Genomic DNA, 13,610 nt, shown 5'->3' with positions numbered 1-13,610 from the left:
AGCCAGTGATTACCTTTATATTTTATTAAAATTGTATTCCAGTCCAGTAGTAGATCCACAATGTAGTCCCACAAAACAGGTAAAATAAGCACATACTGGATCCAATAAAATCTGGTTAGCAGCAAATACAAAGCATAAAATGCAGACTCCTCTAGCGCCTCGGCACTTCAGCCTTTACAGAGTATAATTATATAGAATATATATTTTTTGAATTTTGTTTGCATTTGGGAGGTTTCACTCATTTGTGATCGTGCTTGTGTGAGGCAATCACAAACGAGTTGCTTACTTTTTCAGGGTGTTGTCCCCTCCTTCCTAATCTATGCTTAGTAGCTTTGAATAGTGACTGAAGGGGTAAGACTGTGGATACATGTGCCAGAAATGAGGTTCATTTGCAGGATAACTGGGCTCACTGTCAGTGGCACTGAGGTGCCAAGCAACACAGGAGGATCTCAGAGTGTAATCACATCTCCTTGTTGCTGTGAGGGGTCAATTCAGGTTTGAACATCTTGTGAGAATGCCCACAGGGCCTCTTATCATGGGAGGTATATGAGGCCTAGCCCTTTATCAGAAGACCCCAGGGCAGATTCAAGTATGTTGAAGGGATTATATCTCCCAGCTTACCTGGAAATGCGAAGTAATACTGCAGGATGAGTTGGAGACTGTTGCAGGGCTAGGGAAGTATGAGCCTATCTGTTCAGTTTGTTACTACCATGACCCTCACAGAGACAAGCAGTTTAGAAAATGAATGAATAAACATACTTATTTAGGCAAGTGTTTGAATGCCAGGGAGAACTACTTTATTTACTTATGTATATGATACCTTTTGAGGGAACTGGTCTAATGACCTTTTCCAGCCAAAATCCAGGACAAAAGCAAGAAAACATATTTAGTGTAGTCTATTTTATTTTTGCAGTGAGAGACATATAAGGATTAAGAGCAAAAGTGTCAGATTCCGTTAGAAATAAACTGTATAAAATTAGCTGTGTGTAGATGGAATATTATAAAAAGTCAGAGTAAGATGAAATGCAAAAGTAGTAGAGGCTGCAGAAAGTGAATGTGAAATAATGTTACACAGACAGTAAGATAAATGATGTGTATGCAGCAAATGGTAGAAAATTACAGGTCAAGGTATCCGAAGGGCCAGTATGGGCTGGCTTTAGGTACAGCTTTTTCCTGGAGCTGTCCTGAAGAGCTATATAGGAATTATACAAGGTGATATAAATATACAACATATGAGTGCAATCCTGAGAGCAAAATGAAGTGAGTTATTACAATACAAACAGCAGCTCTTAATAAAAGCAACCAGAAATGCAGGGAACCACTGATATAAAGAAAGGAAGAGACGATCAGATCATATTGTTGGGTATATACAGAGAAGGTGACAATAAAGGCATGGGACAAGGAAGAAAGTGCTGGATAAAGGACGGTAGGCCTGGAAGGTTTTTTTTTCAAAGAATTTTATTAAATAATTGTTAAAATTAACAAATATTTCCATGAAATTATAACATTTTTTCTTTAACGTTAAAAAAACAAGAAAATAAAAAAACAAACCTTCTAATATAAAACCAATGTAACTAAACTATGTAAAAAGACGTTCATCATGCAAAAAAAATTTCTTAATGTAGCTGTAGGAAGAGCCAAGCCAAGGGGTTTGACTTTGGCTGTTAGAGCCCAATAAGAGCCAAACCATAGCAGGGAATCTCAGCAGTAGCTGTTAAAAGTAAGTACATCTGTAAGTCCAGAGGTGATTAAGTAACAAAAAAAAAATACAACGGTTACAGCTAGACATTAACATTGCCAGCATTCACTCAAATGAATGAATGCTGGTGGTATGTTGATCACACTTTCTAACAGCTTGCACCCAGCCACCTCCTTCACTGTGGTCAAGCTACAGGTCTGCTGACAATGAAAAATGGGAGTGAGGTGGGGAATATAATATGCAATAGCATACAAGTGCACTGCTCTGTATGCAGGAACCAGAATGTTGCCCTGGCTTTTCATAAAATTTTATTTTTTCCCCTTCTGGTCAAATGATGATTTACTATGCCATAGTTCAGGCTAGCCGGCCTTAGACATAGGCCAACTAGGCAGTCACCTAGGGCGCCATTCTTGCAGGGGCGCTTTTCCTGTATTTATTTGGTGTAGGTAGGCCAGAATGGGGGCACCGAGTGGTGTGGTGGGGGTGGTGTGGAGCCCTTTTGCCTAGGGCACCAGTTGACTTAAGACTGCTCCTGAGTTCAGCCATACTTTGCAAGAAATGGTCAAACAGCCCCAAAGTAAAAATTAGATACACTGCCTAAATAGATCAACAAAAGCATTGTCAGACTCTGGATTTTGTTAGCTTTGCATAAGAAATCATATTTCAGTTCTCTTAAGGCAATCCACAGTAATACAAAAATCAGTATTCTTAATCTATTAGAGTATAAAATACACCCACTGTCCCAGTTCTGTGAGAAGGTGCACTTCCTCTGATGGTGAAGTTGGTATGAAATATAATAATAATGGCAAATGTTGCTCTTTGATGGATAATTCCCTCTAACAAACTATATCAGCCATAACTGCCCTTTGCTCTCATGTATTGCATGGCCCTAAAAATGATGGTACCTTTCTATACACTAATTTATCACTGGGAAAAGAATGAAAAATGTAAGAACTACAATAACATTTTGCTATTTCAGCTTGTGATTGGCAAAGAAATACACTGCCTCCAACATGTCATAGCACATTTTCTTTGCCAGCAATAATTATATGATGGCTTTGTGCTTTCATGTACAAGATGCCTTCACACCTCTTCCCCAAAAAGGCAGCCCTATTCTCTGCACATCTGATGTTTGATGGTGAGGAGAGTGAAAGAAGAAACTACTGCAATAATATAGTAGTTTCAACATGTCACTCGAGCATGTATACTCACCTCCAAACGTGCAGTAAGGACATCGCAAAGATTCATAACTTTGAGCTAAAATCAAGGACAATTAAGAGACTGGGGCTTACCTTCAATAAAAACAAAGAAACACAAAAGAGTTCTGCCCGTGGTGACCTTAGTATTGGTAGTGCTTTCCGAGCTCTCCTGATCTCTCTCTCACTGAAACAGGCTCGTCCACCTCCGTGGAAACATGCAAGCACTCTGGAGTAAAGGAAATAATTCACCCCTCATCCTAAAATGAGCTACAAATCTTATAAAAGAACTGCCCAACTACAGTGGCTTGCTATAGTCCTCTCCCATGAAAACTGTTTAAATGTACTTCCTTTTCAGCACGATGGCATGTGGCAAAACCCTGTTAAGTATTCCAGTCAACCTTGGTGCTTATATATGCAGACCTGACCTAACAGAAAGCACTTGGCCTGCAGGTCTGGTCTGAATCAACACTCCGTAGTTACTCAAAAAAAAAAACTGTGATTGTGGCTCAGCTCTTTCTTGTCTGTTTAACCTGATGGATGACAAGCCAGAGCTCTGGCTTGCCCCCTCCTCAACCCCCCCCCCCCCCAGACCTGGAACACACTGGAAGGAAACCAGGGGTGAGGTGGCAGAGGTTTATGAAGAGAAGTCAGACCAGGAAATTCACAACCATAGTGCATAAATGTGTAGATGCATTGTCTGCTATTCATTTAGTACATCAGCATTCGGCAACACAATTCAAAACTATGAATTCGTAAACATGGATTGTGGTACAGACCGCCAGTGTACTGTATTTTTGAATGTCGCACAAGAGTGCATATGTAGGTAGGTACAGTAGGTACAATGCTTTCTAGTGCTTACAGACACCCTAATAACTGTGTTTGCTTCAGGCATTGAAATGCAACACACAACAGCTGGAAACAGGTAATATGTATATGTAAGAGAAGCAACTTTATGAACTATCTGCTCTATGATATACTGTGTTCTACCATTATGCCCAACTGCAATTTTATGAAGAATTATAATTCATTACAAAATTTGGTGAAGCTAGGGTTATTACTAGAGTATGGTATTGAAGGAATGCCGTATTCTGACAGCTCCCACTGGCTGGAGGTGGGGCATTACTGTGCATGTGCAGATATGTGCGTGGTTGTTGTCTTCACTATAGCAAAATCTTTTATCATTAGGGTTTTTCCTATACTGTATAGGAGTTTTTTTTTTTTTTTAATTTAAAACTGATGTGCAGTTAACCTCTAACAACTGCAAACAATTAGGAGGGAAGGGCACTATTAGAGGGAATATACCAGTAGTAGGTACAGGGTTCTAGTCCCATAACTTATGCATTTGGGGCCATCATCTACAGCAACAACATAATGTCTTTGCAGTGGATATGATCCTGGAAGGGGCTGTTTTGTATTTGTACTCCATGCATGGATCACTAATTCTGCAGACAAGATTTTAGCCCATTGCATACTAAAGACTGTGAATCACACAGGCATACCTCTCCACCTCACAGCAAAATAAAATTTGGACAAAGCCAGAAATAATGGGGCATAAAGGCCCAAAAAGAGAGACAGATTTTAAATATTGTTCTTATAAACTTAGAAAGTTGATAGAATGACAGATTTGGCATCATTATATATTTTCTGAAGGATATGAAGTCTGACACTCAAATGTTTATTATTATTTAGTTATAGTATTATTTAGCGATTCAATCGTTAATGATTTGCCAGAAAAACACACATTTTATGAGGAACAGAGGAAAAATAAGAGGCAAAAATCTGGACATTCTGCGAAACTCTGGACAGTTGAGAGGTATGCACGCAGGGCTTTTGTAAACCATTATGCAGTATACCAGACCTACTCTAGTACACATGATATTTATGAGGTGTGCCCAGACAGCAGAAGAAATAGGTAGGTAGTTAGAAAGAACTGACTTAAGGTGCTGTCATAGCATGGTGGATGAAGGCAGGCAGTACAGTGAACTGAATAAGATGAAAGTATTGGCAAAGGGCTGGTGAAAGAAACACAGATGCAAAAGGGACTAGATCCAGGAGAGGAAGCAAATGAGTGATTGAAGTGGAGTGTCAGGCAAACTTAGGACAGAGATAGAGGAAAAAATGGAAGAAAAGTAAACAGCTAATGAGTAGTGACGAGGGAGAAAGGCATAAGTCGAGTGTAACAGGGGTCAGCAAATAAGGAGACAGAACTAGACAGTAGCTAAATGAATACTGTACTAACATTCATTCCTGGTGGTGTTAAATTTCTTCTGTGAATTCTTTAGATATGTGTTTTCTTCTTTTAAAGCTGTGTTCACTTCTCTTAAAAACTCTGTCTCCTGCTCCAGTTTCGATAGCTTGAGGTATAGTTCACAGATCTGGCTATCACTGGTAGCCTGTCAAACGACAACACATAAAGCAGCATTACACATAGTGAATTAATAAAGTACAACTTTTATAGTTCACAACATGGCTGTATAATTCACAACTAACTCACACCTCTCAGCACAAGAATTCTGGACAAAAATAACGTGGGGAGACAAGGCCCAAAATCAGGGGAAGCTTTTAAATATTGTTCTTATAAACTTAGAAATTTGCTAGAATAACAGGTTTTGCACTAGCATGTATTTTCTGTAATGAAGTCTGAAACTCACATTTCTATCATTATTTAATAGCTTCAGTCCTCAGTGATTTGCCAGAAAAATAGAAATTTTATGAGGGACAAACCAAAAATATGGGGCAAAAACCTGGACATTTTTCAGAATTCTGGACAGTTGAGAGGTATGTGCTGACTTCTTGCATCCTTGCCTTTTATCCACCTACCCCATTATCTTTCAGTTCCCACTTTGTCTTCTATCTTTCTGAGCACCTTACTTATGGTACAACATCCCTTAGATGTGCTTTCATTCCACTATGGAATGTAATTTAACTTTAAGTGGTAGAATGAATAGGACTGGGCAGTACCAAATATTTCACAATAACAGTTTTAATTTAAATAATGCATTAGCATGCGATTTATTTTTAAAGTTTTAAAAGGTTTTGTTTTAAGTGTTGATGAAGTCTTGATCCAAGCATTGTAAAGACAAAAGAGCATTAAAGGTGTTTTGTTTTGTCTTGTTTTGATCCAATGGATTATTTAGGAACAATGTTTTAAGTATTTCATTTGTGTTTGATGCGTGTTGTAGTCCACAGTTTTTATGAGTTTTTTAACCCATTAACATTTTTAAATAACTGTGTTGCACGACTGTGCCATCCATCCATCCATCCATCCATCCATCCATCCATCCATCCATCCATCCTTTGTTGACTGTGTTACTCCCACTAGGCTAGTGAATTCTTTACAGGGGGGACCTAAGGTGGTATTTATATGGACTTGAGGAAATTTGGTCAGTACTCTTTTTTTATACCCACAGTGGTGGTGCTGCGGTAGCGTTGTCACCTCACAGTAAGACGATGTCTGGTTCGATTCTCAGCTAGAGCATCTTTTGCGTGGAGACATGCATGAATGGGTGTACCTTCATTGAAGGTTGTGTGTCAGGGCTGGTAACTTGACACGTAAAAATCAACTACCAATCATTAGTGGACCGGAGTTCCGCTGTGGCGACCCCTAACCGGGAAAAGCCAAAAGACACAACAACAACAACAACAACAACAACTCTTTTTTTTATAAATGCCATGGGATCTTTTACATCCACAGCTCAGTTGGGCCATTTTGATTTCTCTGTACCCGCTGGTCTAGTGACCTTTAAAATCATATACATCTTACAACAGTACACAAAATTAATAAGACAGTGGATCAGCAACTCTCAGGCAACAAGCAAGTAAATAATCATCCATAAGTTTAAAAAAATAGATTTCTAAATAAAACAATTTATAAAATATGATGGTATAATAACTCCAAATGCTGAGGCATACTTCTCAGGAAAAAAAAGATAATACTTTAGGGGTATTCTGAATTAGGCATCAGTGTTAAGCACCCAAATCAGTGAAGGAAGTGAGTTTTACAGGACAGACACAAGGTAGCCTAATAATGGCTGACAAACATCTTTTAATGCATCCTGGGAACCATCAGCCCTTCACCTGAAGCGCTAAGAGGAGGACCTAGCAAACAGAGAAAGAAAATTGCTTTCAGAATGACACAAAAATGGCTACGTAGAGTTCATAACATTAAAATGAAGCTGCTAAAAACTGACCTAGCAAGCTTTCATATGATGGTAAAAACTGACCTAGCAGCAATTTGCAGGCACTAGGTACTGACTGTGTGTAGCAATATGACTGGAACAAGGGGTAACAGTCAATATCCCACCTGCAAAATTGTGGGAAAAGTCACTATGTGAAAGCTCAAGGTAGAAAGCACTGCAGAAGATGAGTCAAGAAAGAGAGGAGACAAGTGCCTGCAGCACTGTAGCCAAGTCTGAAGATTTTATTTTATTTTTTATTTTATTTTACATTTATTGACTGGGCTAGTCTAACTTGATATATGTTCATTTTCAGTAGAGGCCTGGCGAGAAAAGCTCCACAAAAGAAAAACAAAGCAAATTTGACTTCTTCGAATCAGTCTCCAGAGCCATGGACAAGGGTAAGGTGGTCCACACAGCCTATCTAGACCTTGCCAAGGCCGTTGACACCATCCCCCACTCTGGAATCATAGATAAACTTACTAAGCTGGACATTAATCCCTGTGTCACCCAATGGGTTGCTAACTGGCTTACTGATAGAATCCACATTGTAAAAGTAGCTGACTCCAAATCCAGCTCCAGACAAGTGACAAGTGGAGTACCTCAGGGTTCAGTCCTGGGACTGCTCTTGTTTGGCATCTACTTCTCTGAAGTACAGGCCAGCACTAAGGGACTCTGGCTAACAAAGTTCGCAGATGACTGCAAACTGGGAGCCATTATTGAATCACCAAATGATGTGCATACTCTACAAAAGGGCCTTACAGAAACAGATGCTTGGTGCCAGAGCCATGGGCTCAAGCTCAATGCCAAGAAATGTATAGTTATCCCCTTTGGGAAAAAACATGTACCCATGAATTACCATATAGGTGGCAGTACACTAAACACCAAAAGTGTGATAAGAGACTTAGGGACACAGGTGGACAGTGGTCTCACCTTCGATAACCACATTGCCACAACAGTCAGGAAATCCTTCTATGTGGCACACCTCATCACTAAGGGCTTTTCATCCAGAAAAAAGGAGGTCATTGTCCCACTGTACTCATCCCTCATTAGACCCATTATAGAATACAATGCCCCGTTTGGTATGTACCTCTCAAGACATCTGCAACAACTGGAAACGCAGAAATACCTCACAAAAGAATCACAGGCCTAAAGCAGATGCCCTATGCTGACCGCCTTAAAAACCTCCAGCTATACTCTGTCGCATATCGTCTACTCAGAGGTGATCTCTGCTTAACATACAGGGCCATGTCAAACCCAGAGCTGTTGGAAAAGCTACACTTAAAGAAATCCCAATCCCTCAGAGCCACATGCTCCAGGGATCTAAACCTTGTCATCACAGTAAACAAAACATGCTGGAGGGATAGGTTCCTGACCCAGAGACTCCCCAGACTCTGGAATAGATTGTCCATACATGTCCTGTCAAGCAGAGTGCCTCTTTGGCCCTCTTCAAAAGGAACTTTGACGATTGGATGGAAGAAAGGAAATTCACCCCAGGGATGACGTCAGTCACCCTGCTAGACAGGGGTCCAGGGAAGTAAATAGTGTGGGAAGAAATGGCCAGGGAATTGTTATGGCTAGGCTTGTATAGGCCGTAGGGCTGATAGCCTAGTACAAACCTATGAACCAAAGGATAGCAACAATTGATACAATTCAATTACCAGACAAAAACAGCTATTTACATGGTAACATAGTAAATAATGATAGATAACAAAGTTTTTTTTTGTATTGTATTATATTTTGTTATAAGTTTATCCAGATGGAACTAAGATGATTTTGTTCTTCAAAATTATAATGTCCATAATCCCTGTCAGATTTTGCACCTTGGTCATAGTCTATTTCCATCATATCATTTAAGAAGCATGGGATGAATAGACAGTGGTATGTGCAAGCACTGAATTAGTCTTCAAAGGGTTAATTCTGGTTCTGGCATTATTCTACATTTCAAAGAGAGAATCCAAGATATCTTCAAATAGAGTAAAGTCAATCAGCTGACAAAGGAGAAGTAGACCTTACAAGTGATGACATAGCAATGACATCAAATACTACTTCCATGAGTGACCGATTTCACTCTGATTTACCCATCGTTATACTTCACACAATATGTTATGCATCCTTTTCTTATCCAGCAGTATTTCTCTTTCTTTGGAACAGACATGCTAGGCACATTTGTTTTCTACTGCACATGTATACAATGTATGCTGAGTCATAAAGCAGACTTGACAGTCTTCCAGCGTAGGGCACTAGAGACTGAGGAACTAGTCTTCTCCAGGCAGAATGGCTCTTTCATGAACAGAGTGCTGGCACACCTGGTTGTCAGGTAGTGCCCAGCCATGATATCAGCTCAGTGTCATGCAGAGTATGGTAGGTTTTACAGATTATGTTTTACCAGATGTGTGACACTAAATATAATAAAATAAATGACAGAGCAAACATGATAAACCCACAAGTTCTTTCTAAAACAATATCAAATTGTACTGCTTCTCTTAAACATGTATCTCTAAAAGTAATTAGACTATTTGGACACCCAATAATTCTTCACCAGTGGCTGAATCTTATTTAAAGTTTTCTACCTCTGCCATCTAATGCACTGATAAAAGTAATAATCAGAATGTGCTTTCATCTTTTCCTCAGGTAGATAGTAAATACTGGAGGTGTGACAAGAAAATTTTTGAATCTTCACTAGAGTCCATCCAGCCATCCACAACCCCTTTTTGCACATAGTGTCATGGTGGGGCGTCACTTTAACAGTGATAGTCATCTAGAGCCAAGGTTCACACCAACGGGTGGCTAGCCCTGCTGCAGTTATTCTTCCATACCCACTGACTTGCGCGTGTGCGCACACAAACACACACACACACACACACACACACACACACACACACACACACACACACACACACACACACACACACACAAACACACACACACTCATGCATGTGGCCAATTTAGAGTGTCTAGTCCACCTACTGCATGTCTTTCGAATGTGGGAGGAAATTGGAGTACCCAGAGGAAACCCACGCAAACACATAGAGTACATACAGACTTTGAACATAAGGAATCCCAGACAAGAATTAAACCAGAGAACTTGCTGTGAGGCAATAATGCTATCCATTGTACCTCTGTACTGAGCAATGTATCAGAAATGTTGGGGGAACAAATGGCTACAACTAAGGAAATGATTCTTTGACCTTTGACACATGATCTAAATTATTTAGACATAGTAAGGCCTTACTTCATTTAATGCTATTAGCTGCAAAAAACAATTAATAGAGAATGGAAATAAAAATCTAAACCAATTGTAATCAAAGTACTGAATATTGTAAAGGAGATAAAAGAACTGGAGTTGGCATCTTTAGAAAAGGGAAGGAACAAATTACATAGAAATAAATGGAATTTGTCGAACAAATCATGCAGAATAATGTTCAGCAGAAGGAGTGAGGTTTAAGCATACAGGAATTGAACAATTTATGTAATGTTGGAGTGAATGCTAACTGTTAAAAAGACATAAAACATATATATAATGTATAATGCATGAACATAAAAATGTTAATTTTTTTTCCTATTAATGTATGTGTGCCTATGTCTTAACTGATCATGTAATAAAGGTGTTAAAAAGTGCTTTCATCTCTTTAAACAGGCTTTATCAGATCTGAATTTTACAGTATAACATATTTTAGACTTATTTATTGCTGACGGGATAGATCACTGATCACGCATTAGTAATTTCACTCTCAGAAGGAAATAACGCTGGAATATTACATTAGGTAAGTACGACAAACAATACATGTAAACAAAAAGAGAAGTATGGTTAGAAGCATACAAAGCCTGCGTACGACATCAGCAATAATGGCTCTATTCATGCAGTTTGCCCTGTTAACTTTTATATATGGAGTGGTGAAGAAGTATGAAGGTGGCTTCTTTTGCTAGGAAATAAGGGCAAGTCCTGAACTTCTCGGCACTGAGCATAATGGACTGCAGAGAATAGTTAAAACACAAATGATCACACATAATCTTACAAACAACAAACCAATAACAACAAAAAGTCCTTTTATAACTCTGCCCAATTCAATAACAAATCCATCCCTCGCAAGTTCTGGTATGCTATTAACAACATTCTCTCTCCAGGCAGCCCCTCAATTCCCTGCCCTACCCAAATGCATCTCCTCTGGAAACTGCTACTCTTCTCAAACACTTTATTGAAACCATTCAAACACTGATACCTTCCAACTGTAACACAACTTCTCTGCCTACCCCTCCCAATCCTTCTAACAAACAACTATTCTCTTTACATCTAGTTCCTACTTCCTACATCAGATCTCTTCTTCACAAACTCAAACCCTGCTCTCCCTCCACTGACAATTTAAATCCTACCTTCCTCAAACTTGTTGCTGACTCCCTTGCCTATCCAGTATCTATACTAATCAATAGATCTATTCAGGAATCCACCATTACTTCCCTATAAAAATCCTTATTCACTATTCCCCTGCATAAAGGTGGAAACTCTACAGACCCATCTAACTACCGACCTATAGCTATTCTATCGCCCCTCTTTAAGATTCTCAAAAATTGTATCCACTCACAACTACTCAACTACCTCCTCCAGCATAACCTCCTTACTCCTACTCAACATGGTTTCCATCCCAACCACAGCACAACTACTGGCCTCTTATCCTTTACACATACCATTGCTAAGGCTCTAGACAATAACAAACTCATATCATGTCTCTTCCTTGACCTTCCCAAAGCCTTTGATACAGTCTCCCATCCCCTACTGCTATCTAAACTTCCAAATCTCAATCTATCTTCTTCACCCCTTGCCTGGTTCTCCAGTTACTTATCCTCTAGGTAGCAATCTGTTAAATGTCTCTTTCCACTTCTCCATTCATACCTGTCCCAACCAGGATACCACAAGGTTTCATCCTGAGTCCCTTTATATTTAATGTCTTTGCCAATGATCTCTATATGTCTTGTAAACAATCCTCCCTTATCCAATATGCAGATGACTTGACTCTCATCTCCATCTCACACAATATCTCCAATCTCCACACTATTACTCAACAGGCCTTCCTATCCACTGAACAGTGGTTGTCCAGGAATCTACTCATTCTCAAGCCTAAAAAGGCCAAACTTTTATTATTTTTCCCCCAATCTCTCTCTCACCTCAAATCCACCTTTACTATTACTTCCTCTAATAACACTGTTATCCAACCTGAAGCTCACATTAATCTCTTTGGGGTCATCATAGATGTTGAACTCAAATTCAACTTGTACATCCTCCAAAGTGTAAAAAAGACACACCAGAAACTTGGTTTACTGTATTGCAACAAAAATTTCTAACTACAAATGCCAGACTCTCCTTTGCACAAGCTCTTCTCCTCCCCCTTCCTTCTATATGTTGCCCCAGTACTCACCAACATCCAAACTACTACTTTAAACAAACTCCAGCAAACTTACCACAAGATAGCTAGATTTATTACAAACTCTCCATACAATACACATCACTGCCTTGCCTTAAATACTCTCCACTGGTTAGAATTCCCCATCTTCTTCTGCTGTCACAACTTCAAATGTTACACTTCATTCTTTACAAACCTTCATCCTGCCCTGCTCTCTCTTCCTTCATCTCTATCTATACTTCTCCACGGACTCTTTGTACCTCTAATCAGCAACTACTACAAATCTACCAACACAAAAAAACAATTAGCAAACTCTTATACAAACACTCTATTGCCCAAGCCTGGAACAAACTCCCAAGAGACATTTGTTCCATCATTCACCCATCCCACTTTAAAGAAAAACTCAAACTTCATCTACTCAACTCCAAAATATGTCCTTGTCAAGCCCTTACTTAAGCTCCCCACAACCATACTGTATACCTTTTCAATCACTCCACATACAGCTAAGTACTCCACTATTGTGGATACTTATTAAACTCTACAATCAAAACTGTTGGACTTAACTATTTTTGTAAATACGTAAATATATTTTTTTAGTCTGTAAAAATATTGATATGTATATATCATGTGTTTTACATTTCTGCTTTGTCTCTCTAATGTTCTTGTATAACTGATTTTGACCATATTTTTTACTCAAATGTTTGATTCTCTGTTAACTGTTTTTGTTTTTTTTTGAGCTTTTCTCCTCGGGTCTCTACTGAAAATGGGCCACAAGCCCAGCTGGACCAACCCGGTTAACAAATGTCAATAAATAAATAAAGTGCTGGACCATCTTAACATCTGTCTTGTAGTCCGTTCTGGTGAAGCAATCAGGAGGAGGATCTGTATGTTGTGACTAGTACTAGTACACTGCACTGGGCAGAAAAGAACCTGGCACAGCCTTAGTATACCAATTCTTATTTATTATAATACAGAATACAAACACTCAGTGGTTAAGAAATAACAGCTCTGCAAAAAGATTTAATAGTTTTAGTGATATGTCTTACTCAGAGAGGGCCTTTGAAGCATCATGTTATGGGGACTAGATGCAGTCAAAAGGTCTTCAGACAAAGAATTTGTGTTAATGTATTAAAACATT

The 13,610-nt window shown here is 39.1% G+C and overlaps 1 protein-coding gene across 1 annotated transcript in view; it reads right to left on the bottom strand.

Annotated features, from left to right (window-relative positions):
- Positions 1-13,610, bottom strand: part of LOC122792408 (kinesin-like protein KIF28P) — a 1,102,337-nt gene that overhangs the window by 75,405 nt on the left and 1,013,322 nt on the right. The window contains exon 21 of the mRNA XM_044060197.1: positions 5,138-5,291. Coding sequence (XP_043916132.1) covers positions 5,138-5,291 — 154 coding nt within the window. The remainder of the gene's footprint in view (positions 1-5,137; positions 5,292-13,610) is intronic.

Source organism: Protopterus annectens, chromosome 1.part2 (genome assembly GCF_019279795.1).
Source record: "Protopterus annectens isolate FY-2018-M chromosome 1.part2, PAN1.0, whole genome shotgun sequence".
Lineage (NCBI taxonomy): Eukaryota > Metazoa > Chordata > Ceratodontiformes > Protopteridae > Protopterus > Protopterus annectens.
Note: the sequence above shows the minus strand (reverse complement) of the source record. Positions and strands in the feature narration are given on the sequence as shown.